The 25,534-nt window shown below is 40.6% G+C and overlaps 2 protein-coding genes across 4 annotated transcripts in view; one reads left to right on the top strand and one right to left on the bottom strand.

Moving 5' to 3' along the window:
• The window catches only part of LOC139543055 (interferon-induced protein 44-like), an 83,697-nt gene extending 58,552 nt beyond the window's left edge, over window positions 1–25,145 (top strand). Inside the window, exons 1-7 of one of the 2 annotated variants that reach the window (XM_071349184.1) lie at window positions 17,612–17,729; window positions 18,060–18,093; window positions 18,601–18,805; window positions 22,160–22,309; window positions 23,996–24,167; window positions 24,293–24,393; window positions 24,650–25,145. In XM_071349184.1, coding sequence (XP_071205285.1) covers window positions 17,672–17,729; window positions 18,060–18,093; window positions 18,601–18,805; window positions 22,160–22,309; window positions 23,996–24,167; window positions 24,293–24,393; window positions 24,650–24,832 — 903 coding nt within the window. In that variant the 5' untranslated portion in view covers window positions 17,612–17,671 and the 3' untranslated portion in view covers window positions 24,833–25,145. Of the gene's footprint in view, window positions 1–17,611; window positions 17,730–18,059; window positions 18,094–18,600; window positions 18,806–22,159; window positions 22,310–23,995; window positions 24,168–24,292; window positions 24,394–24,649 lie in introns of those variants that run through there. The other variant, XM_071349191.1, reaches the window with a different exon arrangement.
• Window positions 1–25,534, bottom strand: part of cacna2d2b (calcium channel, voltage-dependent, alpha 2/delta subunit 2b) — a 78,785-nt gene that overhangs the window by 31,550 nt on the left and 21,701 nt on the right. Inside the window, exons 3-11 of one of the 2 annotated variants that reach the window (XM_071348976.1) lie at window positions 14,714–14,830; window positions 12,577–12,636; window positions 6,148–6,192; window positions 5,783–5,921; window positions 2,954–3,085; window positions 1,951–2,008; window positions 1,809–1,859; window positions 1,590–1,689; window positions 943–1,104 (exon numbers count right to left, since the gene is read on the bottom strand). In XM_071348976.1, coding sequence (XP_071205077.1) covers window positions 943–1,104; window positions 1,590–1,689; window positions 1,809–1,859; window positions 1,951–2,008; window positions 2,954–3,085; window positions 5,783–5,921; window positions 6,148–6,192; window positions 12,577–12,636; window positions 14,714–14,830 — 864 coding nt within the window. The remainder of the gene's footprint in view (window positions 1–942; window positions 1,105–1,589; window positions 1,690–1,808; window positions 1,860–1,950; window positions 2,009–2,953; window positions 3,086–5,782; window positions 5,922–6,147; window positions 6,193–12,576; window positions 12,637–14,713; window positions 14,831–25,534) is intronic. The other variant, XM_071348984.1, reaches the window with a different exon arrangement.

Here is a 25,534-nt window from a genome sequence, read left to right as displayed (position 1 = left end):
GAGGAGATCCCTCAGGAGACCATCCGCCACCTCATCAGGAGCATGCCCAGGCGTTGTAGGGAGGTCATACAGGCACGTGGAGGCCACACACACTACTGAGCCTCATTTTGACTTGTTTTAAGGACATTACATCAAAGTTGGATCAGCCTGTAGTGTGGTTTTCCACTTTAATTTTGAGTGTGACTCCAAATCCAGACCTCCATGGGTTGATAAATTTGATTTCCATTGATAATTTTTGTGTGATTTTGTTGTCAGCACATTCAACTATGTAAAGAAAAAAGTATTTAATAAGAATATTTCATTCATTCAGATCTAGGATGTGTTATTTTAGTGTTCCCTTTATTTTTTTGAGCAGTGTATATTCCTCTGTTCCCCCCATGTCTTTGTGTGGAATTGTTCTTTGTTACGTGTTTTGTGTGACGCGCCAGGCTGTTTTTTTCCCGGGTACCGTGTTCACCCGTAGTATGTTTATTATTGTTAAACATTTTTGCTTCATTGTGACTTTGTCGCGCTTTACACTTTCACTTTTGGCTGGAAGTTTGTTTGATGCAGTTGCGTCCTACGGTTGTTTGCTTCTGCCTAAAAAAGTGTGTGCCTGATCACAACTCTCTGCTCTCCTGCACCTGACTTCTACGCCAGTAGCGCACAACCTTGACAGATGTACAGTTGAAGTGTGGTATATGGCCAAAATACCACGACTATGGGCTGTTCTTAGGCACGATGCATCGCGGAGTCATTGAGAGACACTCTTAAATGTTCTGCTGGTTGGCCTGTTATCTGTAATGAAATGTCCTTCATGTGCTTGCTCAAAGCACAAAATAGCAAGCACACACATTTTCTTCAGAAAATGTCCTTGTCTATTTCATAGTAGGAGCCCTAAAGAATTGGCCATCACTTGTACAGAATGCGGTCGTTCAGAGTGTTGAGCTTTAAGTCATTTACGTTTAGTAGCTGATTGAAGGCAAAGTGGAAACCAGACTTGTAGTCTGTGGTGCCTTTAGCTTGCATGAGCTTTACAGCCTCTTTGAAGATCTTCTTGTTGCGAACGTTGGCCTGGACCAGGTGTTTGAAGCAAGGGACCACTGCCTCGGCCTTTTCATTAAACTGAAACAAGAAAGGAAAGAGAATGACAGAGCAGAAGTGGGATTGAGGAACAATGACAGAGCAGGCTAGATTGACAGCAAGAGATAAAGACAGTGAGAGAGCAGGCGAGATTGACAGCAAGAGATAAAGACAGTGAGAGAGCAGTCTAGATAGACAGCAAGAGATAAAGACAGTGAGAGAGCAGGCTAGATAGACAGCAAGAGATAAAGACAGTGAGAGCAGGCTAGATAGACAGCAAGAGATAAAGACAGTGAGAGGGCAGGCTAGATAGACAGCAAGAGATAAAGACTGTTCGTGAAAGAGGAAATTGGTTATGAACAAATGTATAACCGTTCATATGAGTGATTGCTGTGTTATTTAAGGTTGTGCAACATGTTTTATGCTGATGTCTATGAAAATAGTACGAAATAGAATTCTACAACAACAACAAAAAAGTCAATCCCAGGTGTAACTACAGTAACTACCACACTCACAGACACACTCACCCTGGCCACGTTGACATAGTCGTCATCAGACAGAGTGTCCAGCATCTCCATCACTGATGACTTGATCAGCTTCAAAGTGAGGCCGCTCACACTGCCACTCCTGCGGGGGGACAGGGGAAAGGTATCATGAGACGCACACACTGCACTGCACTGCACTCTCTTATAGTGTAACCAGTCATTTTGGTACTAAGTTATTGGAACTTAAATTAGAGAACTCACACATCAACGAGTATGATCATGTCTTTGGGGGATGAGGCCCCTTGGATGTACCTTATGAAAAAGAATGAAGAATTCTCAAAATGAACTCTTCAACCATAATCAAAATCAATTATTAAAAGAGAACAGAATAGGTAACACATACCATGGCCTTCTCCTCACATCATAAAGGTCGATCTTATCAGGGGCCCTCCACGGTGTGGCTACAGATAAGGCAATTAAAAACATATAGAATTGTAACTTGCAGTTTTTATTTGCCCCTACCAGTATGCCACCAGACGATGATATATATATATGAGACAATGGAGCTAATATTGTATTTACATTTCATAGGTTTTGTGGTATTACTTTCCTTTGAGTTTTTGTAACCTTCAAGTAAGCCCTCTTTGAGGAAGTAGATGCTTAAAGGACCCGTGCAAAAACCTGACTTTCCTGTGTTTTATATATATTTACACACTATGAGGTTGAAATAATACTGTGACATTGTGAAAATTATGAAAACGCGTAAGAGCTGTTTGCAGTAAATTAGTTAGTAGACCAAGAGAGTTCCAAACCTTTCTGCCAGTAACAGCTAGTTTTCACCTCCCCACTCAGATCCCTCCCAGACAGTCCTAGCAAAATTCTAGCTTGAGAAATTGTTCTTTGGCAAAAATCTATTTTAGTTTATTTTTGACCATTTTAATTGAAACAAATCACAGTGAGGTACTTCATTGTTGCCCAGAAATGATAGATAAATCACAGGTTTATAGCTAGAAACTCAGTGAGTACATCCCAAATGGTACCCTATTCCCTATATACTGTAGTGCACTACTAGGGGCCCTAGTAAAAAATAGTGGACTATAAAGGGAATAGGGTGCCCTGATTAAAAATAAGGCACAATAAAAGGGAATAGGGTGACATTTGGGACACAGTTATATGAGACAGAGGGGGGTTATTATGGAACACTTAAATTGTGCAGACTTGCTGATATTCAGTTTAGTTTCACAACCCAGCATATTTCCAACCATTCATATAACCATATAACCATTCACTTTAAGTAAACTTTTATTGCTTTACAGTATATTGCATTGTCGTAAAGGAAAGGACCAAAGACATCCTATAATTCTAGTAAGGGCATCCTGTATTCCTGTAATAAGGACATCATGTACCTGGGTAGTAGCGGGTGACCCCAGTGGCGCTACCAAACGCCTGCCAGAGTAGTGAAGGATCCTCTTGACTGTTCTCCATAAACACCTTCTCCAGCGCCTGTGTCCAGTTCAGCTCATTTAGAATCACTGGGGCTGAAGGGAAAGACCAGATAGAAGACGGATTGATCTCACTTACAGTGCCTATAGAAAGTCTACACACCCTTGAACTTTTTCACATTTTGTTTTGTTACAAAGTGGGATTAAACTGGATTTAATTGCAATTTTTTTGTCAACGATCTACACAAAATACTCTGTCATGTCAAATTGAAAGAAAAATTATATATATTTTTAAAAAATTCATGAAATCAAACACTAATATACCTTGATTAGATAAGTATTCACCTCCTGAGTCAATACTTGCTAGAAACACCTTTGGCAGCGATTACAGCTGAGTCTTCTTGGGTAAGTCTCAAAAGAGCTTTGCCAACTGTATTGTGCAATATTTGCCCATTAATCTGTTGGAGACTATTTGACTTGAGCTCGTTTTAGTTGCATAATGAGTCCGTTTATGATTTCATAATCCCATTATCAGTAGTAATAACTTGTTATTGGTTAGGATATTGGAGCTGGAGAGTGTTATTGCAGCAACAAAGGGGAGTCCAGAAAGTCTTTGAATGTCCAGATACACTAAATGACCAAAGGTATGTGGACACCTGCTCGTCGAACATCTCATTCCAAAATCATGGGCATTAATATGGAGTTGGTCCCCCCTTTGTTGTTATAACAGCCTCAACTCTTCTGGGAAGGTTTTCCACTAGATATTGGAATATTGCAGCGGGGACTTGCTTCCATTCAGCCACAAGAGCACTAGTGAGGTCGGGCACTGATGTTGGGTGATTAGGCCTGGCTCGCAGTCTGCGTTCCAATTGATCCCAAATGTGTTCGATGGGGTTGAGGTTAGGGCTCTGTGCAGGCCAGTCAAGTTCTTCCACACCAATCTCGACAAACCATTTCTGTATGGACCTCGGTTTGTGCACGGTGGCATTGTCATGTTGAAACAGGAAAGGGCCTTCCCCCAAACTGTTGCCACAAAGTTGGAAGCACAGAATCGTCTAGAATGTCATTGTATGCTCTAGCGTTAAGATTTTCCTTCACTGGAACTAAGGGGCCTAGCCCAAACCATGAAAAACAGCCCCAGATTCCTCCTCTACCAAACTTTACAGTTGGCACTATGCATTGGGGCAGGTAGCGTTCTCCTGGCATCCGCCAAACTCAGATTTGTCCGTCGGACTGCCACATGGTGAAGCGTGATCCATCACTCCAGAGAACGCGTTTCCACTGCTCCAGAGTCCAATGGCGGCGAGCTTTACACCACTCCAACCAACGCTTGGCATTGCACATGGTGATCTTAGGCTTGTGTGTGGCTGCTAGGCCATGGAAACCCATTTCATGAAGCTCACCGAGAAACAGTTATTGTGCTGACGTAGTGAGTGTTGCAACCGAGGACAGATGTTTTTTTATGTGCTATGCTCTTCAGGACTCGGCGGTCCCGTTCTGTGAGCTTGTGTGGCCTACCACTTCGCGGCTGAGCCGTTGTTGCTCCTAGACGTTTCCACTTCACAATAACAGCAGTTACAGTTGACTGGGGCAGCTATAGCAGCGCATAAATTTGACAAACTGACCTGTTGGTGCCACGTTCAAAGTCACTGAGATCTTCAGTAAGGCCATTCTACTGCCAATGTTTGTCTATGGAGATTGCATGGCGGTGTGCTCGATTTTATACACCTGTCAGCAATGGGTGTGGCTGAAATAGCCAAAACCACTCATTTGAAGGGGTGTCCATATACTTTTGTATATATATTGTAGGTCATTGTCCTCCTGAAAGGTGAATTCCTCTTTTAGTGTCTGGTGTAAAGGGGACTGAAGCAGGTTTTCCTAGGATTTTGCCTGTGCTTAGCTCCATCCCATTTCTTTTCATTCTGAAAAACTCCTCAGTCTTTGCCGATGTCAAGCATACCTATACCACAATGCAACTACACCATGCTTGATGTGTGTGGGTGGTTTAATACATCATCCACAGCATAATTATTAACTTGACCATGCTTAAAGATATATTCAATGACTGATTTATTATTGGTACCCATCTACCAATCACTGCCCTTTTCTTTATGAGGCTTTTGAAAAGCTCCCGGGTCTTTGTATTTAAATCTGTGATTGGAAATGTTTACTTCTGAACTAATTTAGACTTGCCTAAACAAAGAGGGTGAATACTTATGCAACGGCTATATTTTTAAAATTTAATTTGTATTAATGAGTAGAACACCACAACATTCCTGTTCTCCAGTGCTTGACATGGGCAGGAGCTCCCCGGAGAGGAGTACAAGCACCTCAAATTCTGTGCTGCTTCAGCTCCTGTTCCTCTTATAGAATATTAGCTCAAAAGTGTTGTGGAGCTCCTGCACCTAAATATAAAACAGTACTGGCACCCAAAATTGAGTACCGGTACTTATTGAGTCCAAGTCAAGCGCTGCTGTTCTCCCCTCTACTAACTTGTAAACCTTATACTTTCCACCTGTCTAAATTGAGATTGTAAAGCACTCTAGCCCTTTACACACACAAAGCATTTGGTATGGAGTTTTTCTGCAACCAAAAAATTATCACAGGCATTATTGAGGAAACAAACTATCTGCCAAAATATTAGTTGTTTCACAACCATTGTGTCATATGTGTTGTACATCAGTTGTACTACCCAAGTGTGTACAGGGCCATAGTCTCAACTGAGCAGCAAATGACTGGTAAATATTATAATAATAAGACATTCATTGTCCATTGCACTAATGTGAAACTCACCTCCTTTGTAGATGTCTGTGGGGATCTGAACGGCTGTGAAGGAGTAGTTGACCTTATTTTTGAAGTTAGGGTCATACACAAACTCCACCTGTAGTGGAGGGCTCACTGTTTCCCCATCACCATCTTGCAGGGAGTACTGCTAACACACGTACACATGTAGATACATACACACACACGCACACGCACACACATACACCCACACACACACACCCACACACACCCACACCCACACACACACACACACACACACACACACACACACACACACACAATATTACTACCACTTCTTTCTTCAGCAGATTTCAAAAGCTTTATCAACAAATGAGAGAGGATGTGTAGAAATGAGCTTTTCACTTTCTACTCACATAGTCAAGCTCTGCCTTGGAATCGTAATACGTCATGTTCCACTCCTGGTAGAGAGCAAAACAAAACAGATATAACATGGATGATGACAAGTTGGCCTAGAGTTGCAAAGCTAACGGTAATTTACCAAATATTTGGAATCATAAGTAATTTTGGTAATTAACAGGTAATCTATGGCAATCTATGGTAACTTTGGTAATTTATAAAAATGTATTCATATATAGTAGTAATTTTTTGAATATGTGTCCATATTGACCTTGAGTTTCTAGTGGACAGACCATATAGTTCAAGTGAAAATAGCCTAATTAATGAAAAAAAGCATCTAGTCAACAATGGCATTATTTTCAATGAACCAAGCAACTATTGACTTTTTCACAACTGCCACCAGTTTGGCACCAAAACATTTCAAACAAAGACATATTGAGATAGTAAAATAAATAAAAGTATGTCAAAAAATATATAGGATATTTCATGCTGAAAACCTGCCATTAAACACCAACGGTATTCACTAAGTTGATGGTTTATATTTAGGATAATGTTTTACAGCTTTGGAATTTTATTTTATGTGGCCCATATTATATATTTTACATGTGATAAGGCCACACAGAGGACCAGAGATAATTGCAGACACCTGTGATAATCTGGAGTTTCTAGAAAAAGGCCCCTAGATGTAATCTGATCAAATAAAATAAAAACTTGAAAGTTACCAAACGTCTGGTAGTTTACTGGTAAACTTCTAAAGTTTCCAGTAATATACCCTCCCTTTGCAACCCTGCGTTTGTCACAATCTTATAATAAGGTAACCAGAGTTAACGACCATACTCAGTCAACAAGTATAAAATAAATTGGAAATGCTCATCTGAAACAACCTGTCCTGCTGTCATGAAGGAACACCAAACTACACCCCTGTATTTCATATACATAATACACCCACGACTGAATACGACAGTGTGGTCAAACCCACTGAATCATCCAACCAAACTCTTTTTTGTTGGTGCATAAGGATGGGAAGAGTTGTTACTTGTGAGCTCTGCTGGTTCATACACAGAGAGCGAGCCAGTGGTGGTGAGGCTCACAGAGGGAGTCACTGCTGCTGGGAGGGCTGGGGTGGGGTGGTGTGGCAGGGGAGGGAGGGAGGGAGGGAGGATGGGGGATGAGTCCACAGGGCCTGTCCTGCCTCAATGGACTAATGGACCAAACCATGTGGAAAAGTGGAATGTCAATGTATGTAGGACTCAACAGTGCCCCCCCCCCCCCCCCCCCCCGGCTGAGCTGGCCATGCTTTTCACTACACCCGCAATAACATCTGCTAAATATGTGTATGTGACCAATAACATTTTATTTGACTTAGTACACGCCGCCAGTTACAGCTTCAGCTATCCCAGCCCAGCACTGTCGAACCAGCTCATCCCTGAGCTCCGTTCTCTGCCCCTGACTGGTGATCTCAGACCAGCCTGGCTGTAATAATGACTGACTGTGCGCAAGGATGGATGATTGGTGATGCAGTGTGGCATGGAATGAGCGCATTCTAAACTTTGCAAATCTAAGTAGATTATTAGGAAATTGTACTATTGGACTCCAGCGGCTGTAAACAGACATGGTGGTTAACCTTTGAGTTTCATGGTGAATAAGGGGCATGGAATCAGATGAGAAGAAGAAGAATATGTGCTTTTCAAGGACCCAAAATCACTTTACAATTGTAGACACAGAACAAAAAAACAGATATCCAAAGAAAACAATGGCAGACTAAAATGCAGGGAGAAAAATCATGAAACAAAGAGAAGGGGGGTAGAGCTCAAGGAAGGGTAAGAGTGTGATGTGTCAGTGTATGAGTGAACCAGCAGGTGTTGTGTGTGGGGGGGGGTGTTCTTGGTTTTACTATCCTTGTGGGGACCAGAAGTCCTCACAAAGATAGTAAAACCAGGATTATTCGGACAAGTGGGGACATTTCGCCAGTCACCACATTAAAAGGCTATTTTAGGCTTAGGGGTTAGATTTATGGTTACAATTAGGGTTAGAATTAAGGTTAGGGGTTAGGTTGAGGAGTTAGGGTTAGGTTCAGGGTTAGGGGTTAAGGTTAGGTTAAGGGTTAGGTTTGGCAATCAAGTGTTTGTTCCCCACAAGGATAGTAAAAACAAAAAAAATCTGTGTGTGTATGGAAGTGAGAGAGAGTGTGTGTGGGGGTGGGGGGAGCTTATGGGTAGGCCATGGTGAAGAGTTGGGGCTTTAGGTGGAACTGAAAGGTGGTGATGGACTCAGAGTCAGAGGGAGTTCCAGGGCCTGTTTACAGGACCTTAGGTAATAATTTGCATAGAACCTCAAATATTTCCTTAGGTAAGGGAATACTTAAGGGGGTTTACGGTAGTTTGAAGGCATGTATGGCAGAAAGAGTATTTACAATGGAGATGGCTTAATTTACTGACTAAATTTGTTTTGTGAGACAGCAAAATATAACTTCTATAATGATGACAGGACACTCAATTGCTTCAGAAGAAAATAAACCACGTTTCTTGAAGTTACTTTTTTCTAAACTTGTTTCAATTACTTTCTAGCATGTCTAGCTAGCAAGCTAACTTTTCCATGGATTGTGCTCCTTCCATAAAAAAAACAAAGCTCATTTCCTGCATTTCTACATATTTTCCAACGGCTTTGGCCCATGAACAGAGTGGAATTATTATTATTTATTTTTTAATCATAGGTCGGATGTAGGGATGCACAATATATCGGTAAGCATATCGGAATCGGACGATATTAGCTAAACATTTCTACATCGGAATCAGCTCTATATACAGTGGCAAGAAAAAGTATGTGAACCCTTTGGAATTACCTGGATTTCTGCATAAATTGGTCATCACATTTGATCTGATCTTCATCTAAGTCACAACAATAGACAAACATAGTGTGCTTAAACTAATAACACACAAATTATTGTATTTTTCTAGTCTATATTGAATACACAAATGAAACATTCAGTGTAGGTTGGGAAAAGTATGTGAACCTCTAGACTAATGACTTCTCCAAAAGCTAATTGGAGTCAGGAGTCAGCTAACCTGGAGTCCAATCAATGAGACGAGATTGGAGCTGCCGTGCCCTACAAAAAAACACTCACAAATTTGAGTTTGCTATTCACAAGAAGCATTGCCTGATGTGAACCATGCAAATAGTCTGGGTAGCCATTTGATTAGATGTTCGGAAGGACGCCTATATCTTTGTAGCGAATGCATCCAAAGTGTAATTTATAACTTCACCATGCTCAAAGGGATATTAAATGTTTTTTTACACATCTACCGATACTGCCCTACCAAGTAAAAGAGCAGTAACTGCTCATAGACTGAAACTGAGAAAAAGGACTTAAACGTTTTTACATTTTCCAGCCAAATGAATTGTAGTCTGATCATTGGAGATGTAGTTATCTGTTTAACTATGAGGTTATTTTTTATTCATATTGACCCTAGACAGCAGTTACTGCCTTCTTGCTTGGTACACCTAATGGAATACATTTCCATTATGATAGTTTTTTTTAAACAAAAACATGTGTTCATAGATTTATTTGTATGTGGCTGTCAGTGTTATATAGTTTGACACTTGTATCAGCAAACAACAATAAATAATACCAAGGTAAACCGTAGTAACTGCAGCCCAAATCTCGGTGAAACCAAGGTAAAAGGCAGTAACTGAAGTGAGTGACGGAAGTTACTGCTTTTTTCCCTTGGTTTCACTGTAACCTTTTCTCCAAAACAACACAGTGGATGCAGGATATTTCTCCACATGATAAAGCACCATCAAAAATGTCAATAACACATTTCTGACCAAACGTGCAGTTACTGCTCTTTTGCTTTGTAGGGCAGAATAGGTGCCCTTTGCGAGGAATTGGAAAACCTTCCTGGTCTTTGTGGTTGAATCTGTGTTTGAAAATCACTACTCGACTGAGGGACCTTACAAATAACTGTACAGTATGTGTGGGGTACAGAGTTATGTTAAATACTATTGCACACAGAGTGCAACTTATTATGTGACTTGTTAAGCAAATTTTTACTCCTGAACTTATTTAGCTTTGCCATAACAAACTGGTTGAATACTTAACAAACTGGTTGAATACTTATTGACAAAAAAAATTGAAAAACATAATTCCACTTTGACATTATGGTGTATTGTGTGTAGGCCAGTGACAAAAGAAATCTACATTTAATACATTTTAAAGTGAGGCTGTAATGCAACAAAATGTGGAGAAAGTCAAGGGGTGTGAATACTTTCTGAAGGCACTGTATTGTCCCCCCCACTAGAATCAGTTACATATTTGGGTTCACAATCTGTTTGGGCAAAATAATGTTCATAGTTAGACAAATCAGGTCACCCTACCAAAAATTCTGCCGAATGCTGCCTTCTCGATGTTACAGCCAAATGAACCTAGTGTTAAATTGACAATGACCAAACAAGGTGACTAATGTAACCTGTGGATTGAATCACCAGTGGCATAGACAGAAATACATTTTGGGTGGAAGCAGCTGCAATTTTACACATTTTGCCATTGGGCAAAGAGACTAATGTGTGGTTTTATATCTAATCTCATGCTATTCTACACATTTTGACATGAGGCTGAGAGAAAACGTTGCTGTTTGTAAAGCTCCTGCAATACTACACATTTTGCCATGGGGCAGAGAGGAACATGTGCAGTTTTATAGCCCATCTCATGCTATTCTACACATTTTGACATGAGGCTTAGAGAAAATGTAGCATTTTAAAAGATAATTAATGCTAAAATATAGGTGTGTTGACTTTAGGACACAATTTAGTCGACCAAGATTTTTTTTAGTCGAGCAGCTGCAGATATACAGTGCGATCGGGAAGTATTCAGACCCCTTTTTCCACATTTTGTTAGGTTACAGCCTTATTCTAAAATGTATTACATTTTTTCCCTTCATCAATCTACACACAACCCCATAATGACAAAGCAAAAACAGGTTTAGACATTTTTGCAAATGTATAACAAATTTAAAACTGAAATATCAAATGTACATAAGTATTCAGACCCTTTGTTGAAGCACCTTTGGCAGTGATTACAGCCTTGAGTCTTCTTGGGTATGATGCTACAAGCTTGGCACACCTGAATTTGGGGAGTTTCTCCCAATCCTCTCAAACTCTGTCAGGTTTGATGGGGAGAGTTGCTGCACCGCTATTTTAAAATCTCTCCAGAGATGTTCGATCGGGTTCAAGTCAGGGTTCTGGCTGGGCTACTCAAGGACAGTCAGAGACTTGTCCCGAAGTCATTCCTGCATTGTCTTGGCTGTGTCCTTAGGGTCGTTGTCCTGTTGGAAGGTGAACCTTCACCCCAGTCTGAGGTCCTGAGCGCTCTGGAGCAGGTTTCCATCAAGGATCTCTCTGTACTTTGCTTCGTTCATCTTTGCCTCAATCCTGACTAGTCTCCCAGTCCCTGCCGCTGAAAAACATCCAAAATGCATTATGCTGCCACCACCATGCTTCACCGTAGGGATGGTGCCAGGTTTCCTGCAGACGTGATGCTTGGTATTCAGGCTAAAGCGTTTAAGCTTGCTTTCATCAGACCAGAGAATCTTGTTTCTCATGGTCTGAGTCTTTAGGTGCCTTTTAGCAAACTCCAAGCAGGCTGCCATGTGCCTATTACTGAAGAGTGGCTTCCGTCTGGCCACTTTACCATAAAGGCCTGATTGGTGGAATGCTGCAGAGATGGTTGCCCTTCTGGGAGGTTCTCTCATCTCCACAGAGGAACTCTGGAGCTCTATCAGAGTGATCATAGGGTTCTTGGTCACCTCCCTGACCAAGGCCCTTCTTCCCCGATTGCTCAGTTTGGCCCGGCGGCCAGCTCTAGGAAGAGTCTTGGTGGTTCCAAACTTCTTCCATTTAAGAATGATGGAGGCCACTGTGTTCTTGGGGACCTTCAATGCTGCAGAAATGTTTTGGTACCCTTCCCCAGATCTGTGCCTCGACACAATCCTGTCTCGGAGCTCTACGGGCAATTCCTTCCACCTCATGGCTTGTTTTTTTCTCTGATATGCACTGTCAACTGTGAGACCTTATATAGACAGGTGTATGCCTTTCTAAATCATGTCCAATCAATTGAATTTACCACAGGTGGACTCCAAGTTGTAGAAACATCTCAAGTATTATCAATGGGAACAGGATGCATCTGTGCAAATTTCGAGTCTCGTAGCAAAGGGTCTGAATACTTATGTAAGGTCAAGGAGAAACAGGATGTTGAGGGCACCAGTACCAGCAGCGGTGAGGAGATCACTGATGACTTTGAGGAGTGCATGATGATGGTTGTGTGAACATTTACTGTTGATATAATCATTACATCAATAGGGGATGTGCTTAGTATCAAGACCCCCTGCTGAATCTTTTATACATTACAAATGCAGACATTCTGCTGGTAGGGTGTGTTACAGTAGTGTTACCTTGACGCTGTCGTGCCAGGGATGGTCTCGCTGGACACGTTCTGCTTCACTGGCCAGCCTCTGCAGGTTCAAGAGTTCAGGTTAGAGAACAGAGAAAACAAAGGCCCTACCCTTTATTTTGAATAGGCCTAGTTGAATGGGAGGGATATTAAAAAAATTATATTCACATTATTTATAACAGGGCCTGCCATGTCAAATAGTGTCCACTGCCAAATGGTTTCCACCCCTGGGTCACAACGGGATTCAATTAGCTGTTAGCGTCTGTTGCTAGGGCCGTTGCTAGAAATGGTCAAATCCTGACCGGCCTACGTAATGAACCAAAACGTCTGCTATACTGGTTGCTATGCCGGTTGCTAGCTCTTTAACCTCAGTGCTCACGGAGGACGGAGGACATGGGCGGTTAAGGGTCTATTTCACCTCATAAGCCCATAGCCTAAATGGTCTGACTTCATAGAAATGTAATGGGTTTAGAAGACTAAAAGAGCTGGGCATTTGTCTTTCTGTGTAAATCACATAACCACCTGATGCTCTTACCTGTAAAAAAAAAAGTTAAAGTTATACTGAAAGTAAACCTATGGTCCCTTTATTACTAGAATGGCCCCATTTACAAGAAATGGGTATAGCAATAGGAGAGCTAGACAGCCCTCACCTGAATTTCACTTTCTATTGTGCAGGTATAAATAGGTGCTGGTGCAATGCTTTTTTTCACAACTATATCAGAATCTCAGCCTCAGAAGAAACAAGTACCAAGAAGGTAAGTCTATTAACATTTTTTTTAATAGATTTTTATTTTTATCTTTTATAAACTATTTATTCTGCTGATAGGAAAAATTGGTAGAGGACCTGATCGATATACAGTACAATATTTGCATTGCAAAAGGAAAAATCGATTTGCTATACTACAATGTTTGTAGAAGCTGCCTATAGTTTGTGCAGAAAGGAAATGTAACATTGTCTTCTATTGTTCCTATACATCTTCTATATTATGGGGCAGTTTCCTGGACATATATTAAAACTATAGATTAATTATACAATAACAAATGTTTACTGTAACTTGAATTTGAACTTGTTAAAAATGCATTTCACCTGTCTTTGCTTTCACAAACACCAGCTGGTTTGGGGTGCATTTTTTGTTACTAAATAACCTGAACAAAAATATAAACGCGACATGTAAAGTGATGGTCCCATGTTTCATGAGCTGAAGTAAAAGATCACAGAAATGTTCCATACGCACAAAGCTTTTCTCTTTTTTTGCGCACAGATTTGTTTACATTCCTGTTAGTGACCATTTCTCCTTTGCCAAGATAATCCATCCACCTGACAGGTGCGGCATATCAAAAAGCTGATTAAACAGCATGATCATTACACAGGTGCACCTTGTGCTGGGGACAACAAAATGCCACTCTAAAATATGAAGTTTGTCACACAACACAATGCCATACATTTTGAGGGAGTGTGCAATTGGCATGCTGACTGTAGGGATATCCACCAGAGCTGTTGCCAGAGAATCGAATGTTCATTTCTCTACCATAAGTCGCTTCCAACGTCGTTTTAGAGAATTTGGCAGTACATCCAACCGGCCTCACAACCGCAGACCAGGTGTAACCAGCCCAGGACCTCCACATCCGGCTTCTTCACCTGCGGGATCGTCTGAGATCAGCCACCCGGACAGCTGATGAAACTGAGGAGTATTTCTGTCCAACAAAGCACTCTGTGTGGAAAAACCAATTCTGATTGGCTGGGCCTGGCTCCCCAGTGGGTGGGTGCGACCCTGCCCAGTCATGTAAAATCCATAGATTAGGGCCTAATTTATTTCAAGTGACTGATTTCCTTAAGAACTTTAACTCAGTAAAATCTTTGAAAATGTTGCATTTATATTTTTGTTCAGTATAGATTAAAAATGTATTGGCAACAGGTTATCAAGTCATTGCGTTCGCATTACGAATATATTGCATATGAAATGTGTTAATTTTGTGTCAAATTTCCAGTCGGGAATCTTGGATTAAGAAGCATTTTCAATGGCGATTCACTATTGAACTTGCTTTTTAGCCCAGGACTGAGCTAAATCTGTCTGTCAAACTGCCACTAAATGTAGTGTTTTTTTGTGAAATAAATAGAAGTCAAATTGCTGACTTACATCAAGTGCTTTGCGTTTCTTGGCCAGTAGCTTCTCGATGTCTGAAGCTACCTTCTCCACCATCTCATAAGGAGAATTCTTTACCAGGCTGAACTGCCTTCTTTTCTCATTGTAGATCTGCAAAAAGAGTAAAGAAACAGACATAAATTTGAGTGCAGTTAAATGACAGTTCCACATATGTTGTACATCTACTGATTGTATTACTGCATTTAACATAATTTGCAACAGTTTCCGATCCTTGAGTTGACAGCAACAAGGAGGCACCCAGCACATACAGACCATATATCTGTTTGTATGTGGCGCTTAGCAGACTGCGATACACGACATGGCCAAAAGTATATGGACACCTACTCGTCAAACATTTAATTCCAAAATCATGGGCATTAATATGGCGTACCCCTTTGCTGCTATAACAGTCTCCACTCTTCTGGGAAGGTTTTCCACTAAACGTTGGAGCATTACTGCGGGGACTTGCTTCCATTCAGCTACAATAGCATTAGAGGTCAGGCACTGATGTTGGGCGATTGGGCCTGGCTCGCAGTTGGCGTTCGCATTCATCCCAAAGGTGTTGATGTGGTTGAGGTCAGGGCTCTGTGCAGGCAAGTCAAGTTCTTCTACACCGATCTCAATAACCCATTTCTGTATGGACCTCGCTCTGTGCATGGGGGCATTATGCTGAAACAGGAAAGGGTCTTCCTCAAACTGTTGCCACAAAGCTGGAAGCACAGAATCGTCTAAAATGTAATTTTATGCTGTAGCGTTAAGATTTCCCTTCACTGGAACTAAGGGGCCTAGCACGAACAATGAAACAGCCCCAGACCATTATTCCTCCCACACCAAACTTTAGAGATGGCACTATGCATTGGGGCAAGTAGCGTTCTCCTGGCATCCGCCAAACCCAGATTCGTCCTCCGGACTGCCAGATGGTGAAGGGTGATTGATCACTCCAGAGAACGTGTTTCCACTGCTCCAGCCGACGCTTGGCATTGCACATGGTGATCTTAGGCTTGTGCGCGGCTGCTCAGCCATGGAAAACCATTTAATGAAGGTCCCGACGAACAGTTTTTGTGCTGATGTTGCTTCCAGAGGTAGTTTGGAACTCGGTAGTGAGTGTTGCAACCGAGGACAGATTTTTACACGCTTCAGCACTCGTGGTCCCGTTCTGTGAGCTTGTGTGTCCTACCACTTTGCGGCTGAGCCATTGTTTCTCCTAGACGTTTCCACTTCCCAATAACAGCACTTACAGTTGCCCAGGGCAGCTCTAGCAGGGCAGAAATGTTACGAACTGACTTGTTGGAAAGGAGGAATCCTATGACGGTGCCACGTTGAAAGTCACTGATCTCTTCAGTATGGGCCATTCTACTGCCAATGGTTGTCTATGGAGATTGCATGGCTGTGTGCTCAATTTTAAATACCTGTCATCAACGGGTATGGCTGAAATAGCTGAATCCACTCATTTGAGGGGGTGTCCACATACATCTGGCCATGTTGTGTAGCTACTAAGGCCGTGACAATACCAATATCACAATATTCCTTAGTAAGGTGGCAAGGAAACAAAAAATTACATTTACATTTAAGTCATTTAGCTGACGCTCTTATCCAGAGCGACTTACAATTTGGAAAGTTCATACATATTCATCCTGGTCCCCCCGTGGGGAATGAACCCACAACCCTGGCGTTGCAAGCGCCATGCTCTACCAACTGAGCCACACGGGACCACAAAATGAAACGGATTAAACTTCTTTAGGAAAACAGCCCTAATGTTGGAAACAAACATCATTATGTTGCCATCCAGAGTCACATGTATTTATTTTTCAAGCTATAGCACACAATATCTTACATACAGCAGGTATTTAAAGGACCAAAGAGTTTGGTCTGCTTCGTATTTTCATTTTTGCCATGGAAAAAATATTGTAATACTGGTATCCACCCAGCCCTAGTAGCTGCAGTGCAGACATGACGTACTATTCAACCCAAATAATATTTTTATGTTCCAGGGTTGAGTTAAAGGTCCAATGCAGCTGTTTTTATCTCTATCAAATCAGTTTTGGCTAACAATTAAGTACCTTTCTGTGATTGTTTTCAATTAAAATGGTTAAAAACTAACACAAAGCTTCTTAGCAAAGAGCAATTTCTCAAACAAAAATGTTGATAAGACTGTCTGGGAGTGGTCTGGTTGGGGAGGTGAAACGATCTGTTATTGGCAGAGGTTTGTAACGCTCTTTCTTATTGGTCTACTAACTAATTTACCACCTGGGGATGTCACCAGGGAGGCCAACACTCCATCCCACCAAAACAGGCTGAAGTTTCAAGCGGTCCTTTAAAACAGCTTTTACACTAAAAGGACATTATCATTTTCACAGTATTATTCCAACCTCGTAGTGTGGAAGTATATATAAAACACAGGAAAATCACATTTTTGACTGCACTGGGCCTGTAATTCCACAAATTCAATGAGAAATAATTTAATTATATCTGTAAATTTAATTAAAATTCCAGGTCAGTCTTTGAATTCAGAGAACTAAATTCCTCTCCATTCCAATGTTAGGTAAATTCCAATAATTAAATTCCCAATTCAATATTATGTCACAACAATTCCACAAATTCAATTCCCTCAGACTTTCAGACTGATCATGTGACTGTTCAGACAGCCGTACTATACTGGAACTATAGAAATACAAATCCTGCAGTCAATGTTTGATACATTGCATTACTGGGAAATGTAAAAATACTGAATTCCAATTTAATTCAATTCCACAGATTAAATGTTTTACAATTCCAATGAAATTCCAATTTAAAAAAGTCCATGGAGTCTAATTCCAATTCAATAACTTGAAAGATTGTTGAAATTCAATATAAATTCTCCACTTCATGAATGAATTCAATAATTAAATTGGAATTTCTAATGAAATTGGAATTGACCCCAACCCTGTTACATTCCCTCTCAGAAAAGCAAACATGGGTGGAGAAGAATCAACGCCAGCACGGACACCATCACCACCCCCACCAAAGAAGGGTAAGAGAGAGATGACATATCTGTAAAATACAGTCAACCACTGATAGTGAATATCAGGTGTGAGTGCAAATTCGGTTCAAGCACAGTGCATCGGTCCCAATTCTTTTTACTTGTTCTGGGAACCTGCATACACCGTTTTAGTGCATACATTGACCACAGCCCCAAGGCTTTACATATATAGTACATACCCTGTATCATTGACTGTAGCCTACTCTCATTAATGATGTCATTGTACTCAATCTTCAAATTCTTTTGAAAATAAGAGATGTTGGAATGTGGAAAACAATAATGAACTAATTTAATCAAAATGTGTTCCATGTGTTCACACAGAATTTGACCAACAATGGAGGAAAACATGTTGGAGGTAAGTACTGTACTGACTGACCAATATGGAGGATGAAAGAGAAAGTAAAACAAACGTTTAGGTTATAATTACAATCACTATCAAGGGTTGTGTTGTGTGAATGGTGTGCTATACTAAACTGCTGATATCAGTTTTCCCACCATCTTAAATTAGTCCTGGTGTTATCTTGATACAATATCCCTGTACATAATTATAAGCAGTCTATGGCCTCTGTTTCTAAGTGCTAAATGTTTAGCATTTGTGGCACAAATCCATTGCAAGTCAATGGTACCGCAATAAGCATTTTCCACGCTTCATGTCCAAATCACCTATAAGTAACTTAATTGAGCTACACAATCTATTTGAAATACTTTAGGATGACTAGGACATGAATCATGCAAAAACATGCTAATATCGGTACCATTGATTTGCATTGAACCTGTGCCACAAATGCTAAAAGGTTAGCATTTGGAAACAGTGGCCAGGTAAACATAAGAAGTAACAGGTACTCTTCATTGTCTCTCACAGTAAAGGAGAGAGAGACCACATGGTGGATGAACTGAGGAGCTTTAAACTGAATAATCCTGACGTGGATCAGCTCAGATGCCTGCTATATGGACCAGTTGGTGCAGGAAAGTCCAGCTTCATCAACTCAGTCAACAATGTCTTCCAAAATCGGATAACAAGTAGTGCCCTGGTAGCTTCTACCTCCGGCACAAGCTTCACCATGACAGTAAGCTGCAGTGCCTAATACATTTAACAGACACAATGGCATGGGATATGGCTACCTAATATATCCTGGTACATTAAGACACAGTATTTCATGAGCTACAAACAGGCAGAGACTTGAAGAGGGACTTACAAGAACAAAGAGGGTGTCTACGCTAATTTAATTGCAAAACGTAGTCAATCACAGGGGCGTAGGTTTGCAAAAGTAGGACCATGGAAAGAATAAATACACTCAAGACTGTTGGAAACTTTAAAAAATTAAATAAATGGAGACTCAGATGCATAAATGTATATAATTTTTATATGAAAAGGTGGTAAATAAATAAATAAAAGGGACAAGACAAATGAAAGCACACAAATCTGTCTATAAAGAAAATATAAATGAGTTGATTACATCACATAATCCAGACTAGATAAACGCAAAGCATGTAACTACACAGTAGAATACAAAGTAGAAAAGTACACAGTAGAAATTTTATATTTAAGCAATAAGGCCCGAGGAGGTGTGGTATATGGCCAATATCCCACGGCTAAGGGCTGTTCTTAGGCACGACATATCACGGAGTGCCTGGACGCAGCCCTTAGACGTGGTATATTGGCCATATATCACAAACCCATGAGGTGCCTTATTGCTATTATAAACTGGTTACCAGCATAATTAGAACAGTAAAAATATTTTTTTGTCATACCCATGGTATACAGTCTGATATACCACGGCTGTCAGCCAATCAGCATTCAGGGCTCGAACCACCCAGTTTATTATATGTATTCTACTGCTTAGTTATATCCTTTGAGTTAAAAACCGAAATGTTGGTCTTGCATTTTTACTTTATGCACATTTCGGCGCATTGTGCCCTCAATCAATTTTATATAAAGGGTCTGAGGAAAGGGTCTGAATACTTACAGTACCAGTCAAAAGTTTGGATACACTTACTCATTCATGGGTTTCTTTATTTTTACTATTTTGTACATTGTAGAATAATAGTGAAGACATCAAAACTATGAAATAACACATATGGAATCATGTAGTAACCAAAAAGTGTAAAACAAATCAAAATATATTTTATTTTTGAGCTTCAAAGTCGCCACCATTTGCCTTGACAGCTTTGCACACTCTTGGCATTCTCTCAACCAGCTTCATGAGGTAGTCACCTGGAATGCATTTCAATTAACAGGTGTGCTTTGTTAAAAGTTTATTTGAAATTCCCTTAATGCGTTTGACCCAATCAATTGGGTTGTGACAAGGTAGGGGTGGTATACAGAAAAAAGCCCTATTTGGTAAAAGACCAAGTCCATATTATGGCAAAAACAGCTCAAATAAGCAAACAGAAACGACAGTCCATCATTACTTTAAGACAGGTCAGTCAATCCGGAACATTTCAAGAACTTTGAAAGTTTCTTCAAGTGCAGTCGCAAAAACCAAGCGCTATGATGAAACTGGCTCTCATGAGGACCGCCACAGGAAAGGAAGACCTCTGCTTGGTTTACCTCTGCTGCAGAGGATAAGGTAATTAGAGTTAACTGCACCACAGATTGCAGCCCAAATAAATGCTTCACAAAATCCAAGTAACAGTACCATCTCAACATCAACTGTTCAGAGGAGACTGCGTGAATCAGCCCTTCATGGTCAAATTGTTGCAAAGAAACCACTTCTAAAGGACATCAATAAGAAGAGACTTGCTTGGACCAAGAAACACGAGCAATGGACCGGTGGAAATCTGTTTCTTGGTAAATTAGATTTTTTTTGTTCCAACCACCGTGTTTTTGTGAGACGCAGAGTAGGTGAACGGATGATCTTCGCACGTGTGGTCCCCACCATGAAGCATGGAGGAGGTGTGATGGTGCTTTGCTGATTTATTTAGAATTCAAGGCACACTTAACCAGCATGGCTACCACAACATTCTGCAGCAATACGCCATCCCATCTGGTTTGTGCTTAGTAGGACTATAATTTGTTTTTCAACAGGACAATGACCCAAAACACACCTCCAGGCTGTGTAAGGACTACTTGACCAAGGAGTGTGATGGAGTGCTGCATCAGATGACCTGGCCTCCACAATCAACCAGCCTCAACCCAATTGAGATGGTTTGGGATGAGTTGGACCACAGAGTGAAGGAAAAGCAGCCAACAAGTGCTCAGCATATGTGGGAACTCCTTCAAGACGGTTGGAAAAGCATTCCAGGTGAAGCTGGTTGAGAGAATGCCAAGAGTGTGCAAAGCTGTCATCAAGGCAAAGGGTGGCTACTTTGAAGAATCTCAAATATATTTTGATTTGTTGAACACTTTTTGGTTACTACATGATTCCATGTGTTATTTCATAGTTTTGATGTCTTCACTATTATTCTACAATATAGAAAATAGTTTAAAAAAAGAAACCCTTGAATGAGTAGCTGTGTTCAAACTTTTGACTGGTACTGTATACACACACACACACTTACACTAGGAACAGCTTTCTACTATTGAGTTGCACCCCCTTTTGCACTCAAAACAGCCTTCAATCGTCGTGGCATTTTCTACAAGGTGTCGAAAGCATTCCACAGGGACGCTGGCCCATGTTGACTCCAATGCTTCCCACAGTTGTGCTAAGATGGCTGGATTTCCTTTGGGTGGTGGATCTTTCTTGATACACACGGGAAATTGTTGAGTGTGAAAAACCCAGCAGCGTTGCAGTTTGACACATACCAGTGCGCCTGGTACCTACTACCAGAACCTGTTTAAAGGCACTTAAAATATTTTGTCTTGCCCATTCACCCTTTGAATGGCACACATACACAATCCATGTCTCAATTGTCTGAAGGCTTAAAAATATTCTTTAACCTGTCTCCTCCCCTTCATCTACACTGATTGAAGTGGATTTAACAAGTGACATCAACAAGGGATCATAGCTTTCACCTGGTCAGTCTATGTCATGGAAAGATCAAATCAAATTTGATTTGTCACATGCACCGAATACAACAGGTGTTTCATCTTACAGTGAAATGCTTACTACAAGCCCTTAACCAACAATGCAGTTAAGAAAAAATAAGTGTTAAGGAAAAAATAGATAAATAAAAAATTACAAATAAAAGTAACAAATAATTAAAGAGCAGCAGTAAAATAACAATAGCGAGGCTATTAACAGGGGGTACCAATACAGAGTCAATGTGTGGGGGCACCAGTTAGTCGAGGTATTATGTACATGTACTGTAGGTAGAGTTCAGGTGAAAGATCAGGTGTTCCTAATGTTTTGTACACTCAGTGTATATATTTGTTGACTCTGAGCCTCAGTTTGGGATGCTTTTCATGTTTCTGAGTGTGAGGGTATCTATCCTTTCCATAGAAAAAAAAGATGCATGTAATTAAATAAATGTATTTTCAGTATGACACACACTACATTCAGGGCCGTTCAGGAGAAAAACGTCTTCCCTTTGCATTCAATGATGTCATGGGTCTGGAAAAAGAAAAAAATGGGTTGCACCCTGATGACATCATCAATGCTCTGAAGGGCCATCTACCAGAGGGCTATGAGGTAATGCAGACGTCAAACACACACACACGTACATAGTGTTGAAGTCGGAAGTTTACATACACCTTAGCCAAATACATTTAAACTCAGTTTTTCACAATTCCTGACATTTAATTCTAGTAAAAAATCTCTGTCTTAGGTCAGTTAGGATCACCACTTTATTTTCAGAATGTGAAATGTCAGAATAATAGTAGAGAATTATTTATTTCAGCTTTAATTTCTTTCATCACATTCCCAGTGGGTCAGAAGTTTACATACACGCAAATAGTATTTGATAGCATTGCCTTTCAATTGTTTAACTTGGGTCAAATGTTCCGGGTAGCCTTCCACAAGCTTCCCACAATAAGTTGGGTGAATTTTGGCCCATTCCTCCTGACAGAGCTGGTGTAACTGAGTCGGGTTTGTAGGCCTCCTTGCTCACACACGCTTTTTCAGTTCTACCCAAAATTTTCTATAGGATTGAGGTCAGGGCTTTGTGATGGCCACTCCGATACCTTGACTTTGTTGTCCTTAAGCCATTTTGCCACAACTTTGGAAGTATGCTTGGGGTCATTGTCCATTTGGAAGACCCATTTGCGACCACGCTTTAACTTCCTGACTGATGTCTTGAGATGTTGCTTCAATATATCCACATAATTTCCCCCCCTCCTGATGCCATCTATTTTGTGAAGTGCACCAGTCTCTCCTGCAGCAAAGCACCCCCACAACATGATGCTGCCACCCCTGTGCTTCACGGTTGGGATGGTGTTCTTTGGCTTGCAAGCATCCCCCTATTTCCTCCAAACATAATGATGGTCATTATGGCCAAACAGTTATATATATTTTTCATCAGACCAGAGGACATTTCTCCAAAAAGTACAATCTTTGTCCCCATGTGCAGTTGCAAACCGTAGTCTGGCTTTTTTTATGACGGTTTTTGAGCAGTGGCTTCTTCCTTGCTGAGCGGCCTTTCAGGTTATGTTGATATAGGACTCGTTTTACTGTGGATATAGATAGTTTTATACCTGTTTCCTCCAGCATCTTCACAAGATCCTTTGCTGCTGTTCTGGGATTCATTTGCACTTTCAGCACCAAAACATTTTCATCTCTAGGAGACAGAATGCGTCTCCTTCCTGAGCGGTATGACGGCTGCGTGGTCCCATGGTGTTTATACTCGCGTACTATTGTTTGTACAGATGAATGTGGTACCTTCAGGAGTTTGGAAATTGCTCCCAAGGATGAACCAGACTTGTGGAGGCCCACATTTTTTTTCTGAGGTCTTGGCTGATATCTTTTGATTTTCCCATGATGTCAAGCAAAGAGGCACTGAGTTTGAAGGTAGGCATTGAAATACATCCACAGGTACACCTTCAATTGACACAAATTATGTCAATTAGCCTATCAGAAGCTTCTAAAGCATGACATTTTCTGGAATTTTCCAAGCTGTTTAAAGGCACAGTCAACGTAGTGTATTTAAACTTCTGACCCACTGGAATTGTGATACAGTGAAATAATCTGTCTGTAAACAATTGTTAGAAAAATGACTTGTGTCATGCACAAAGTTGATGTCCTAACCGACTTGCCTTAACAAGACATTTGTGTAGTGGTTAAAACAAGTTTTAATGACTCCAACCTAAGTGTATGTAAACTTGCGACTTCAACTTTGCACGTACGCGCACACACTAACAAATCTTATATTTTCTTGGCCAGTTCAATCCTTTCCACCCATTATCGGACCAAAAACAGGAATTCATTCAGAATCCCAGCTTAAGTGACAAAACGCACTGCCTGGTGAGTATTGTGGCAGCGGACAAAATCTCTCTCATGCCAAAGGATGTCATAGACAAGATGAAGAACATCAGGGCAGAAGCCAGCAGACTGAGTAAGTACGCTCTTTAAACTCTGTTTCTCAATGGTAACTACAACTATGGCTGGGTATCAGTTGTCACCTTTCAGCTGTAGCGCTTGCTAGTCCTTCTATTCATTAAATATTAATTTATACGGCAGAAATCCCTCAAGTTGTTGTCATGACCATGCCAGACAAGGCTTGTGAGCTGGTGAACAAGGATGTGAACAGAATCTACTACAGCAAGGAGATCAAAAAGAAGGTAAATCACATAACCTCAGACCTGATCAAATTTTACATTGCCTGGACAAGTGTTTAACATGTCAACTAACCATATAATATGATGAGGCAATCTGATGCCCAACTGCACAGTTGATGATGTGGCAAGCAACCATTGGTTGACACAATGTTATGTCTGTGATGTAGTCAGCCATTAAATCTTGGTTGTGCTGACATGATTCAATGATCATCACTCAAGAAAAACTGATCCAGCCATTTCTGTCTCCAACGTTTTTCAGATGCAGATCTGCAGTAATGAGCTAGGCGTTCCCATGAACTGCATCCTGCCGGTGAAGAACTACCACGAGGAGGGGATGCTGGATAACAACATGGATATCCTGATACTCAACGCCATGACTCAAATTATGAACTTCGCCAACGACTACCTCTGGGACCTCCAACAACATGCAAATCAAAAATAGAATGAGTATTAAGAGATGAGTTAGTGAGCCCTGCAGTTTAAGATAGGAATAAAGTTCTTAATTTCTATATTTTTGACATTGTGGTGGTATCATTTTACTTCCATGTAGAGGCCTAAATATGTTATCTGCGGCTCTGTGAGAAATGTATTTTGAGTGAGTATGCATTTCATGTGACAAGAAAATCTTTAAAATAAACTGAGCATTTCTGTGCATATATGCTACTTTTTAACATCAACACCCAACAGTTTACAATTGTGTTAGATAAACTAGCATCCTTCACAAAATTCTTTAGATGACTTAAACTGATTTTAAACCATACTTTGTTTTACTGATATTGCTGTAACATTAATTTCATGTGACATTATTGTATATTTTTTGTGTGTAGCTTTAAAGTTGACTTAATTTCCAGGTAAATTTTAAGTTAAAATTTCAAAAACAGGGGGTATCAAAAACATCACATCTATCTCTCTAAAACCAGGTTTCCATCCAACCATTTCATGGGGATGAATTACCTGACACATAAAGAAACTCATGATAGGCCTGATGGAAATGGCAAATTTGGCTGTAAAATTTCCCAATGCCGACAAAACAAAATACACTACACAAGGGTGGATAATTTTGTGGGTCTGTGAAATATATTATGCGACAGTTGTGGCAGAAATGCATTTAAGCCCAAATATTGATATAATAACCATCATATCG

Source organism: Salvelinus alpinus, chromosome 2 (genome assembly GCF_045679555.1).
Source record: "Salvelinus alpinus chromosome 2, SLU_Salpinus.1, whole genome shotgun sequence".
In the NCBI taxonomy this organism is placed as follows: Eukaryota; Metazoa; Chordata; class Actinopteri; order Salmoniformes; family Salmonidae; genus Salvelinus; species Salvelinus alpinus.
The sequence above is the reverse complement of the archived record's forward strand: the minus strand, read 5'-3'. Positions and strand labels throughout refer to the sequence as shown.